At 31.4% G+C, this 13,571-nt stretch overlaps 1 protein-coding gene across 2 annotated transcripts in view; it reads left to right on the forward strand.

The window, feature by feature from the left end:
* Window positions 1-13,571, forward strand: part of CSMD3 (CUB and Sushi multiple domains 3) — a 1,062,125-nt gene that overhangs the window by 926,540 nt on the left and 122,014 nt on the right. For both annotated transcript variants that reach the window (XM_024739588.1, XM_024739590.1), the window contains 2 exons: window positions 8,013-8,131; window positions 9,225-9,294. In XM_024739588.1, coding sequence (XP_024595356.1) covers window positions 8,013-8,131; window positions 9,225-9,294 — 189 coding nt within the window. The remainder of the gene's footprint in view (window positions 1-8,012; window positions 8,132-9,224; window positions 9,295-13,571) is intronic.

Below are 13,571 nucleotides of genomic sequence, written 5' to 3' on the forward strand. Positions count from 1 at the left end.
AGCTTCCATAGATAGAAGAACATTTGAAATTGAGTAATAAAATTCTAGAAAATAGAGATTAATATTTCTACCTTTTAGTCTCCAAATACTTTTTAAAAAATCTTTTCCAGTTTTATTGAGAAATAATTTACATACATCATTGTTTAAGTTGAAGGTGTATGAAATGGTGGTTTGATTTACGTATATTGTGAAATGATTACTACAACAGATTTAGATTACTACAACAGGTTTATCTGTCATCTCATATAGATACAAAAAAAGAAAGGAAAAAAATTTCTCCTTGTGATGACAACTCTTAAGATCTACTCTCTTTTAACTTTTCTGTATATCATACAGCAGTGTTAACTGTAGCCATCATGTCGTACATTGCACCCCTAGTACATTACACTTATTTATCTAGTAACTGGAAGTTTGTACCTTTTGACCACCTTCATGAATATATTTTTTATCATTTATGGTCATACTGCTCAAACTATGCTCTCTTAGAGGTTGTAGTTGTTCCACAAATCAGAGCATTTTTTCTAAGTTACAGACACACAAAGTGAGGTAATAAATATAAATTTGGAAATTTACTCCAATTACATGTTTCTGAAACTTTGATGAATTCTATTAATTTTATGCTAACAAATTACCTGATATATAATGCAGTAGCCAATATTAATTAAAATATTAAGAAAAAAAGTCGATCTTGCTTTCTGTTAATAACAAATGGGATTGAATGTTGAAGAAAAAGAAGGTAGGGAGAAGAAATGTTTGCCTAGCAACCTTAGGAGACACAACTACAGCTAAGGCAAATATACCAGCGTTCCAGAGGTTAGAGAATACAGTTTTCTCTGCTAAATCAAGATAAGCTGAAACACTTGTTAAGAGAGTCTGATTTACATTTTCTGATATGGGCTATCATAAGTTGACATGAAGCTACATCATTCTTTGTGTTGGGAATGTGTACTGGTTTAGTAGTCATGTGAATAGATGTAGCTGCCCTGAGTTAATGTATTTTTTCCAACATTTTTCTTGTGTAAAGTTATCACATTTTTTTCTGTTTCCTGATCCACAAGAGCACTGAGAGATGGGAATCTATTCTTCAATTTGTGTGAGTGTGTTTTAGACATATATGATTCTGGTTATAATTGCATGTCTTGCACAAATGTATTTGTTGCTAGGGAAAATGTCCCTAGTGCAAGAAAGGCCATTAATTATATCAATTGTTAATAGGCTTCCACAAAGAGAACTTGTAGTTTCTAGTTGCTTTGCCACTTGGATTCTGGGTCCAGCCTCATCATTAACAGTCTTGAAATGACTATTTGATTATAATATACATATGTAATTTCCCTCACATTTCCTAATATTTGTGGAGGCACACATATAAATCTCACTACTGGAGAATCCTAGAGGGGTAATGAACATCAATAAATCAATGAGCAGTTTTGGGTTTTGAACTTATAAAATGTACATATTTTAAAAGGAGAAACTGCATGCAGTAATGGGGTTACAAATTTAGGGGTACTCAAAGATCTCAGGATGTGGTGTCTGAGGAAGACAAAGGTAATGTTACCTTAAGGAATAGATTTTTTTCTCCTCCCACACCTGAGAGCACTCATGATACCTGCCACTAATAATTTCTCTGTCAATCTTGTGAAAACTCAGGTGGTCTGAAAACATCTTTTCATCTTGTGCAATAGTTAGAGGGCTAGTCTGAATACCCAAATCATAAAAATAGTCATAAAATATTAAATGCTCAGAAATGTATCCATTTAACTGTAGCTTATAAATTACAAAAGATATCAATTCAACACGATAGTTATTTTACTGCTCTCCTTCCTTGAGCAATATGCTTAAGACATAATGCATTAGGTCTTAATGAGTTTATTTTTATAATCACTAAAAATGTTTTCCTCCTTTGGGCTAATTAGATAATTGATTATTTGTGAAAAATAGTGATTGTAAGATTTATATTTTTACCTAAACTTGTTTTCTTGTTCCAATTTATGCATATCATCTCATAAAATATTAATTATAGAAATGTGTCCTGCCCAAATTAAATTATTAATATTTGTCATTTCTAATTTAAATTGCCATTAACTTAGAATATATTACACACAAATAAGTGTAATTGATCTTTATAAGCACATTTCATTCCTGAATCATATAGGGCCATTCTAGTTTTAGCATAGTTTGCTCTTTTCTTTTAACCCAATTTATTTCATGATCATCTAACTTTTCATGTCTTTGTGCTGTTGACTTAGAGATGTCTCAGCCTAAGCTTCTGAATTCAGAAAGCATTGTGCTTTTGTATTCCTAAAGTTTCTCTGGTTATATCTTGAGGCAATAACACTGCTCTTGGTCTCCTGGATTTTCTCATAGAAAAGCCAATATGTTTAGCTGTATATAGAAACTTTTCATTGTGAATTAATTATAAAACTGAAGGTACTTCAGTTTTGGGCCCTCTATAGAAATCTTTACATGTGTTCTTTATACTCCTAGAGTATTTATGTGAGACCTATTGATCTTAAACATACAGAGACATACTTTCATGAGAACAGAAAAAAGAAATGTCCTTAGTAGAATGCAAATGGACAACCTCACTTCCATGCTTAAAACCATTCACTAATGCCAGTTAACATTTGTTGAGAGCTTCCTATGTTCCTGGGACTATCTAAGTGTTATGCATGTATTGTTTTCTTTATGCATCACCATATTCCTATGAAGTTGGTTGGTATTTTTGCATCCATTTTATAGGTGAGGGAACTGAGACATAGAAATCATCTCAGACTTTATAAAAATAAAAATTAAAAAAAAAAAAGCAAGAAACTAGTGAAACCAGGATGCACACAGAGGACAGAGGTTGTGTTCTTAATAACTGAATTTTCCCTCCATTACTCACAGAAGGAAACTACAACTTTCTACACTGGTTAAGATTATAAGACTGTTTACACAACCTGCATCCTGCCTCCCTTTGCAGCTTCATTTCTTGCTGCCTTTCCCAAAACACTACAGTATGTTTTACCAAAAAACACTCCCTCCTTTTTTCCATAAAACAAGGAAAAATAATTTAAAACATTATTCATTTAACATGCCAGGACAGCATATTCACCTTCCCCTTCATTATCATGAATTGGTAAAATGTATTATGTTTTGGTATTCACATAGGTTAGTTCCTGTGAAATAATTATTTAAACAGAAGACAACCTTCATATATTGTGATTGTTCAACTACACTGAAATCATCTTTTAAACCAACCCCCTCTCTTGCTCCACCAAGAGTTTCTTCAGAGCGTGACTGCTTATGTTGCTAATTGATCTTTGCATTTCCAGCATGTATGTAACACAATAAGAGTACACAATAGGTACTCAATAATTACTTATGTAATGAATGAATGGTACCTACGTGCCAGATTCTATTTATTTTATCATTTCACTTATCCTTATTCTGTAGGCTAAAATTTGGTAAGTAGTATCTATTACTGAATACTCAATTAGTTTCTCAGAGTAATGCTGAGTTAAATGTTAAGTAAGGTAAACGAAAGTAAAGTAAGTAAATAAAAGGATCAAGGTAAACGTGAGAGAAACCTGTACCACATGTTCCTGAACTTAACACCGCCGCTCATCAGTGACTATTGATGTTCTGAAGGAACAATTCTGAAGTCAGAATTGTTCCTTCTAAAAGAATTTAATCAACATTCAATTACATGTAACAATAGTATTTGACAAATTTTCTTTAGTAGATTAATTAATTAATCCAAGGTACATTATGGTGAAAAAAGTCTGCATGCTTACCATTGCTGATTTCTACAAGCCCAGAAACTAGTAGCCCAGCTCATATTGAATTCACCCTTTGATTATCACCAACTTCTACATTATTCTCAAACTGTTATAATGATAAATATGGAATGCCAAATGATAATTCTAGCATATTAAAAAACACTTAAATATGGTGCAAACATATAAATAATGGTTGTTTGTATTCATTATTTAGAGAAAAAAATTTAAATTGAAGACATGTGATATGTTTAAAATAACAAGATCTTCACTATTACTGAATACAACCTCTTGTTCAAAGACGTGGTTCAGTTCCTGTTCTTTTCTCACGTGAATGCAAATCCAGTATTTTTGGTCTTCATTTTCAATAAATTTATACATGGGTTGTCATGTCAAATTCATGAAGGGGTTTTTCTTTTTACAAAACAATGTTGCTGGGAGTCTTAGCAATAATTTAGCTTTCTTATCCTCCCTGTCTCCCTCTCTCATTGCATTAAAGACTCATTAAAATCATTATGGAATACTATATATATATATGCAGAATGATCAGATATAAATGATATGATTAACACCATTTTCTCCTCCAGGTTGCCTTGTGGTCAGAATTGGAAAGAATAATTTTTGTTTATAAATAAATGTTGGAAATTAAAGAACTGAGGTTTTAATGTTTTCAGCCAGGGTAACTAACCACAGTAATTTGACAGCAGGTGTAATTAACTCTGTGCAAATTTTATAGATTTGTCCCTGTATTCATTTCTGTTTGTTTTTGGCTACAACACCTAGTTAATTGATCCAATTCCCATTAAAAAAATTCACTCAGAGAGCATCTTTGATTGCCAAGGACATAATTTTACAAAATTTACACTCATAAGGATGAAAATGACTCAATATGCTGATTGGCTTGGTTAAGTAGGAGAGAATCCTTTGCAGCACTTTTACAAATACCTTTTCTTTGTTGATTCCTATGAATAAGTTATTGCTATTGTTACTTATAAAGAAATGAAAAATAATTATTAAAGAGGACATTTTTTAAACTATTTAATCACTGTTTTGTAAATTAACAAATGACTTTAAAATAGGAACGGTAGCATTTTCAGATATCTCTGCTTTATTTTCTTCAGTGCATGTAAAATAATTAAATGCAAAAAAATGAGAGAGGTCATCAACATGACTTCTCTTTCTTATCTATTACTTCATTACCTTGGTTTCTTCCCTGAGACAATCATATTAAACAGCTTAGCAGGTCCAACTCAATCTCTTCTAGAAAAATAGAAAGCAGTATATTCTTGTACCCCCAAGTTCTCTGCTAATACTAATTCATCTAATAGATAAGTGATTTTATTATTTACATTCCATTATAAAAATTTCAGAAATGTAGGAATATACAAGAAAACACATAAAAATCACCAATAATCTCATATCAAGAATCATAACCACTGCTAATATTTCACATATTTCCTTTTGGTTATTTTTCCCTGTGATTATTTGCATATAAGAATTTTTAACCTACGAAATTGTTATTGCATAGTTTATAGAGTTTTATATCACATTTTAAAGTCAAAACTCTTTCATAAATATTTTGCTGTGTCTGTATATAATATGGAAAAATCTCACTTAAAAATATCTCAATATTGTATGGCATCACTGTGCCGTAGTTTTTTTGTTTTGTTTTGTTTTTGTTTTTTGCGGTACGTGGTACACGGGCCTCTCACTGTTGTGGCCTCTCCCGTTGCGGAGCACAGGCTCCAGACGCGCAGGCTCAGCGACCTTGGCTCACGGGCCTAGCCGCTCCGCGGCATGTGGGATCTTCCTGAACTGGGGAACGAACTCCTGCCCCCTGCGTTGGCAGGCGGACTCTCAACCACTGCACCACCGGGGAAGCCCTGTGCCGTAGTTTTATTTATCCTCCCAGAGGAGGAAATCACCACTTATGGATATTAATAGTTTTCTGTGTGTATGACCCTGAATGGAGTACTTGATAGAAAGAAAGAAAAGAGAAATGAATGTGTACTAAATTTGGCCTTCTCAGCAAGAATGACCACATAAATGGCCTTAATGGTGAAGGGTAATAAATGTACTGTTCAGGACTCCCAAGAAACTAAGGAGTCCTTACCGAAGGAAAGTGAAATCATACTGACAAGACATATATGCGTACATCATAACTTTTTTTTGATTAGTAATTCTTAAAAAGGACTCTATTAAATCAGATAAATTTAATGTGTAAGACCCATTAGTGGGTGCTGAATGAGATGAAAGTAAATATAAGACAGTTTCTTTCTTGGATCTCAAAATCTAGTAGGGGAAGTGAGACATTTAACCCTTAAAATTTTAACAGTAGGTCACAACTTAATGGTAACTTATCTTTCCTAGTTCTATAAATTCAAGATTACAAAAAATCAAGAAATATGGAATTTGACATATGTTTAGAGACCTAGCTAATTGCCGCACCAGGCATTGGAATTGCAGTCCACATGACCCTGTCTCCTTTAGGACTGCCTCAAATGCATTCCCAAATGGCCAATTTACTCCTCCTCTTTACTGCCTTACTTTCTGATCTAACCATAACTCCATCATGTCACTGCTTTTATTTAATTTTCTATCCTTTAATGTGACATCATTTTTAGCTACTCTGACCATTATGTTATTAGATAAACTATCTTCCATTTGCAGAGATAGACGTTTGTATTTATTAAGAAATAAAATAGGGATGCACTTTCTTTTATATACTATTCATTCCTCTATACAACGAATGTTTATTGAGTGCTTGCTTAAGACTGTGCTTCAAGCTGCCCTTCTGGAACTTATATTCTCAGAGGGGGATAAACATTGAACAACTACTTACATAATTATTCATTATTAGTTTATGTCAAATACAACAAAGGTGATGGAGAGGGTGGTGTTATGTATGATAACATCTATCAGGGAAATAACATGGTCAAAGAAAGAAGGAATATATACGATATAGTCATACTTTAGAATTTAGTTTTTAATGTTTTTTAATAAATATATAGTGTGAATATTTATAATGAATATATATATTCACACATATATATAATGATTTTGGAGTGGTGACTGCTTCCTCCCTCCATTCAAATATGTATTAGATTAGTTCAAAATGTGAACTACAAAGAAATAGATAATAAACATTGGCTCTTATTGAAGATAAAAAGTTTTAAAAAATAATACATTCACATGTTTGAAAAAATGTTTTGGCAAAAACATCAAACAATTTTTATTCCTTTAAATGAATCATTTTAGAAATAATGCCATTTGCAGGAATGTAGATGGACTTAGAGATGATCATACTAAGTGAAGTAAGTCAGAAAGAGAAAGACAAATACCATATGATACCACTTAAATGTGGAATCTAAAATAGGACACAAATGAACTTATCTATGAAACAGAAACAAACTCACAGACATAGAGAACAGACTTGTGGTTACCAAGGGGGAGGGAGGGTGGAAGAGGGACAGAGTGGCAGTTTGAGGTTTGCAGATCCAAATTATTATATATAGAATGGATAAACAACAAGGTCCCACTCTGTAGCACAGAGAACTATATTCAGTATCCTGTGATAAACCATACTGGAAAAGGATATAAAAAAGTATATATATATAACTGAATCACTTTTCTGTACAGCAAAAATTAACACAACATTGTAAATCAACTATATTTCAATTAAAAATGCTAAACTAAATGAATCATTTCAGAAAAACCTTTTACTTTTGTATGCTTTTATTCTTTTATGTTGAAAAATAAGTTGTTGATGTAAAAATAATGGAAGTATTTTGAATTATATCATAATCTCCCTCTCAGAAGAAAGTACCAGGTGATATGGACAAAATAGCAAATAATTTTTGTAGCCATTTTACTAAGAATGTTTTACAGATATAATTTCACTTTATTATCACAATAAATTATTATTCTTATTTTTATTTAGGGATTTTCTTTTTAGGAATTTTTAGTTTTGTTTCACAGAAGACATTTAAGCTGTGAGTTAAAGAAGAATTCACGTATTATCACACAGCTAATTAATGATTGGTGCCATGAAAATTGAAATAGTTCTGTGGTGGAGTTCCAAAGCACATTGCTCTAACCATATACCATTAAATCTTGTTCACAGAACATTCTTAATGTCTCAATGTAAAATCTAGTTTTAATGACACCAATATTCAGTTTTGGTAATTTAATATGCATGATTTAAGCATTCATCATTTGAAAGTTACTTATATTATTATCACTAAATATTCTTAGCTATTGGTTTGGATTCCTGTCCTGAACCACAAACTCCTAGCAGTGGGAATAAAATTGGAGACAGATACATGGTTGGTGATGTAGTATCCTTTCAGTGTGATCAAGGCTATTCTCTTCAGGTAAGTCTATTTTAAACTTTTAGCTTTGACTTCCATTACCCTTTCAGAATATTTTAACAGACTAATCATTGATAATACACAGGTTATAAAACAATATTGATCTCAGGCTGCATAATTTAACATTAAATCAAAAGTTATTCAATTTGTCAGTGAGATATTCATGAGAGAAATTGCTGGAATGAATAAATTTGTTGTGTTTGCAAATAACCAAAAATGATTTTTGAATCAAAATAAATGTTCACTTTTCTCTCTGTTCACATTGGATGTGACCACTGAACTCCTGGATTTTCAGAATTTGAAATAAAAATGAAAGTGATACTTAAAGCATTAAATGAAACTTCCATGATAATAAATTCCCCGAATCAGTAAAAATCAACTACAAATAAGTTTTGCTAAAACTGTGGATTTGCAATGTATATTCTGACTTTACGTATTTATATTAATACTCTTTTGTAGGTGTTTTAGAAGGTCTCAATTTATGACCTCATAAAAATCTCCCTAAAGCATAGACCTATTAAGAAATTAAAAAAAAAATTGAGACAGAGTTTCACGTGTTAAGTAAATAAATTCCTTAGAGGAAAGAAAAGTAAAAATTAATAACTTATAGTCTTTAAACTTGTAACCCAAATTATTAGTCTCAGAAGTGAAATCAAGTTTTTCTGGACTTTAAAATTTAATATACCTCAGTTGACTTTTCAATTTTTTATGAAAGAATTTTATAATCATTTTTAATCTATCTCACCTTGAATATTATTGCAATTTATTATAAATCACTATGTATATGGCCATTTCCTTCGTATAATTATTGCAGTAGCTTAGTAGAAAATGTTTTGGTAGAACAATGTTAAAACCACAGTTTTAATGTGATATAGAGTCTTAATTTTTCTACCAAAAGCTTGTTATTTTTTACATTTTATCACAAGTGTATATAATTACCTTTCTTGTTTTAAGTCACACTAATATTTCCAGTAATGTTGAAAAATATTAAAATGTAATATATTATTGTTTGTTTTCATAATTATCATTCACTATCCTATTGTTATATTTACACTTTTAAAAATGTGTGCTGAACTGCACTGTCTTGTTTATGTAGGGTCATTCTCATATTACATGCATGCCTGGGCCTGTGAGAAGATGGAATTACCCAATCCCAATTTGTTTGGGTAAGTTAAAGAACTATAAATCATTTATTAGCTGTATCAAATTTTAAAGGTACACCTTATATATGTTGTTGTTCAAACATATAGTTTACCTTTTGTCAGGTTTTATGGAAATTATATTTTGAGATAAGTGCTTCACATTTTTTTTCTTTTTTAATTTTAAATTTTTACTTTTTTTTTTGCCCCAAACTTTAATATCAATGGATGACTTAAAAATACAAATTGAGAAAAGTTATTAAGTTTTTTGATTCCCAGAGAGTTTTCTCAATATGATGTAGTAGAAGTACTCATAGATCAGGAAAATATACTATTGCTTACTATTGAGCCAAAATAGATAAGGAAGCTGGAGTCTACCAAAGGGAGCATGACACCCCATGAGATGTCTTCATTGGTAACGGGCAATTGAGATATAGGATGTATCAAAAGAACACTTGGGGCTTTGAAAGTATGGGCCCAAATTTTTGTCCTAATTTAATGCAGCTTCCAATTATTTCTATCCACCTTAATTTTTTTTCTCTTTTTCATTTCTGGTGTCTGTATGCAGCCATTAATATACTGGGCTCTATAGAGTAGGAAAAAAAAAGTTTGAGGTATGGTCTCCATAATTAAAACATTTGTTTACCATTTAGAGTTGTAGAAATAAAAGAAATGAAATAATAATTTAGTGTCAAATAATACCATTGACTATGTGATAGAATTCAAGAAAGATGAGATTGATATTGATTGAAGTCATTGGGAAATATATTCAGTCCATAAAATTTACAAAGAGTTTTGGATGATAGGTGTAATTAAGATAAATGAATGAAGAAGACTACCCTTTCTGAGTAGGAAAAAGGGCAAAAACAAGAGAATTGGTGTGACTTGTATACCCTACCAATGTACAGTGAACAAACCTGTATTATATTAGTTTGCTTGGGCTGCCGTAACACTACAGACTGGATGGCTTCAACAACGGGAATTTATTTTGTCACAGCTTTAGAAGCTAGAAGTTCAAGATCAAGGAGCTGGCAGCGTTGTTTTCTTCCGAGAGCTTCTTTCCTTGGCTTGTAGAAGACTATCTTCTCCCTACATCTTCACATAGTCTTTTCTCTGTGAAGGAGCTCTCCTATCTCTTTCTCTTCTTATAAGGACACCAATACCATTAGATTAGAGCTCCACCCTTATGACTTCATTTAACCTTAATTACCTCCTTTAAAGAAGGTGTCTCATTTCCAAATACAGTCGCATTTGGGAGTTAGGGCTTTAACATATGAATATAGGGGGGAGACACAATTCAGTCCATAATGCCTCTGTACCATGTGTGCAATTTTTGTTGGAGAGTACTGGAAAATAATGTTTAAGAGTAAAGATGTGTTTAATTGGCAAAAGATATTAAAAGCATTCAGACTTTAGATTGGATGACATTTTTTGAATGATATATTTCTTCAGGTATTATCATTTATGCGTATAATGCCAGTTATAAAATTGTATGTATACATATAATGCCTATTATAAACATTTATATATACAGATAATGCCATTTATGTGTGTGTGTGTGTTATGTATGTGGGGTCTGTATGTGTGTGTATATCCAATTAAGTATAAAAATTGAGAATATAAAAGAGTACAAAGGACAAAATAATTACTATATATATTCTGCTGATATAAGAGCAGAGTTTTGGTCTTTTGTTCATTACTGTATCCCCAGTGCCAAGAACAATTATTATCTTAAGTAGGCATCCAATAAATATTGTTTAATGAACAAATTAAAGTTTTGGGATTCTACAGTATGTATATTTTTTATAATGTTTTCCTTCTTGACATTCACTTAGAAGAATTTCCCATGCCATAACATGTTTTTAAAAATTTGATTTTTAAAATGGCTTTATGGCACATAGCATAGTCTAATTTGTATAGTTACTCTCTTTTGTTAGCTTAGTTTTTTGTCTTTTTGACATACATTTATACACATTTGGTACACATTTACACATTTATACACATTTCTTTATTTATAAGTGTTTTTCATGTGCTTTCCTGTCATTGCATATAACTACTTAAAAGCTTTAATATTTCCAAATTGCTTTCAGAAGGTTGTATCAATTTAAATACCACTCAATTATGATATGACAATTTCCATCTTGCTATATTACTAGCACCAATTATTACTGTTAACAAATTGCTCAGTTTTTAGGTAAAATACTACGTTTTGATTGCCTGTATTCCATTGTATATTGTTAACAAGGGAAGTACTAGATGGAAGTGATATTTTAATAAAATTAAACTGGAAAATTTACATTATATAGGATAAATTTGTATGAAACTGTATTAAATACTTATATTTTGATGTCCAATATATCTTCATTTGATTTTCAGCTAAGGTACAATAGCTGTGTATGACAAATGTATTATTCTGTTTGCTCATCTGTTGAATGGGATAGTAATGTCCACCTCCTAGGCCCATCGTGAGAATTAAATGAGAGAATGCATAAAAGTATTTAGCACTGAACCTGAAATACACAGGGCATTCATAGCATTAGTTATTATAGTGAAAATATGCAATAACTTAAGGGTCCAATAATGGGGAAAAAGGAAGTGAACATTATAATGGAATATTTAATAACTCAAAGTTTATAATATATAGTAAAATATAACAAGGCTTAAAGTGATTCACAGTATGATCCTATTTTCATTATATATGTAAGCATATAAACACATATACATGCATATGTATTTTTCTGCAGAGAAATAAGAGAATATAAAGGTAGACAGGCTATCTATGGGTAGTGGAATTCCAGAGCACTCATTTCTTTTGTATTCATTTTTTTTTTGGTATTTTATAAATTTTGGACAGTAAACTTGTACTATATTTGATAGACAAAGTGTCTAAATTGACATCATGGCCATATCATAAGGAGAAACTGAAGGCAGGAGGCTGATTCAGAGAATGTCTTAAAACTCTAGTCATCAGGTATCAAGGTTACAGTCTCATGAACTGGAAAATAAACAGTCTGCCAGATATTTTGGTAGAAGGAAAGAAAAGTCACTTGAGATTTTTACATAATAGAGACAAATCTGAAGGAAGAATCAAAGATGATTTTATCTCGGAGGACTATGCTATGGTTGTGTCCTTAAGAAAAACAGTATAATGGGCCTCAAAAAAGTCTACTGTGAAACTTCTGGTGAAACACAGCATTCTCTATCAAGGCCTAGGGGTGCATGAAATTGCAGAGTCTCTGAGAAAATAGACATGAGTACGGAGCTGAAGGCAGATGCACTTTTTGGATTTTTCTTCTTGTCCTTTATGGTTTGTTATTCTTTTTCTTTTCTTTCATTATCTGTTTACTTTTTATTCTTTCCTTCTTTCTTCTCTGATTTTGGGATTTACACTCTAGAAAGGTGGACAATGCAGAGGCCAGGATTTTCGGCTCATTTCTAAAGAGATGGAAAACAGCAGAATTAGAGGGGCAGTGAACAGCTCAAACACTTGTGATAGTGAAGGCAAGAAAGCAAAAGAGCCCTTGTGTTCTTTCACTCAAAATTCAGAATAAAGCAAAACAAACCTACAATTGCATTCTTGCCAGAAACTTAAAAGTACTTTTCATTGGCCAAAATATTTTCTCTACCACTCCCTAATTATCAGATTGTGTAATGAACATATGTGGGCAATCAAATTTTAGGAAAATGAATTGGTGAACATTAGTGGTTTATATATGTTGAAAATTGTTCTGGTTTAAAGATGGATGAACTGAGATTTGAGAAGGATGGAAAAATATAAAGGTGTACCTTTAGATCTCAATGGTGATTACAACTTCAAAAGAAAGGTTTATGTGCACATTAACTACAAGGTTATATATATCCCCTTAGTAAAATCTGCTTTATACATAATTTATTCAGTTCACATAGTTGAACATAGCTTTCAAACTGGCTATTGATATCACATAGAACATTGATAAATTGTTCTACTGAATTTGCCTTTATGATATATAACCTGAAGTTTGATTATCTATCTGTTGCTCTTCATAACAATAAATAAATGAATGAAATTGTAGGTAAGTGTATGGGTAACTTTCAAACTTGATATGCAGTCATGAAATTTGATTCTTCAACCCTCAATTGAGATGTGTATTTTAGTACTTCTATGATAAAATGATAAAAATGTATACTTAGAGGAAAGAATTAGCTTCTAAAATGCAATTGGCCTATTAATACATGTTAAATAGTTCTATCTAATCATGTAAAAGTTAAAACTTGGGTAATTATTTGTTCTTATAATTTATGGTTAGCTTATCAATTGTAAATCA

The sequence above is a fragment of the Neophocaena asiaeorientalis genome, unplaced genomic scaffold (genome assembly GCF_003031525.2).
Source record: "Neophocaena asiaeorientalis asiaeorientalis breed wild unplaced genomic scaffold, Neophocaena_asiaeorientalis_V1.1 scaffold533, whole genome shotgun sequence".
Classification (NCBI taxonomy): Eukaryota; Metazoa; Chordata; class Mammalia; order Artiodactyla; family Phocoenidae; genus Neophocaena; species Neophocaena asiaeorientalis.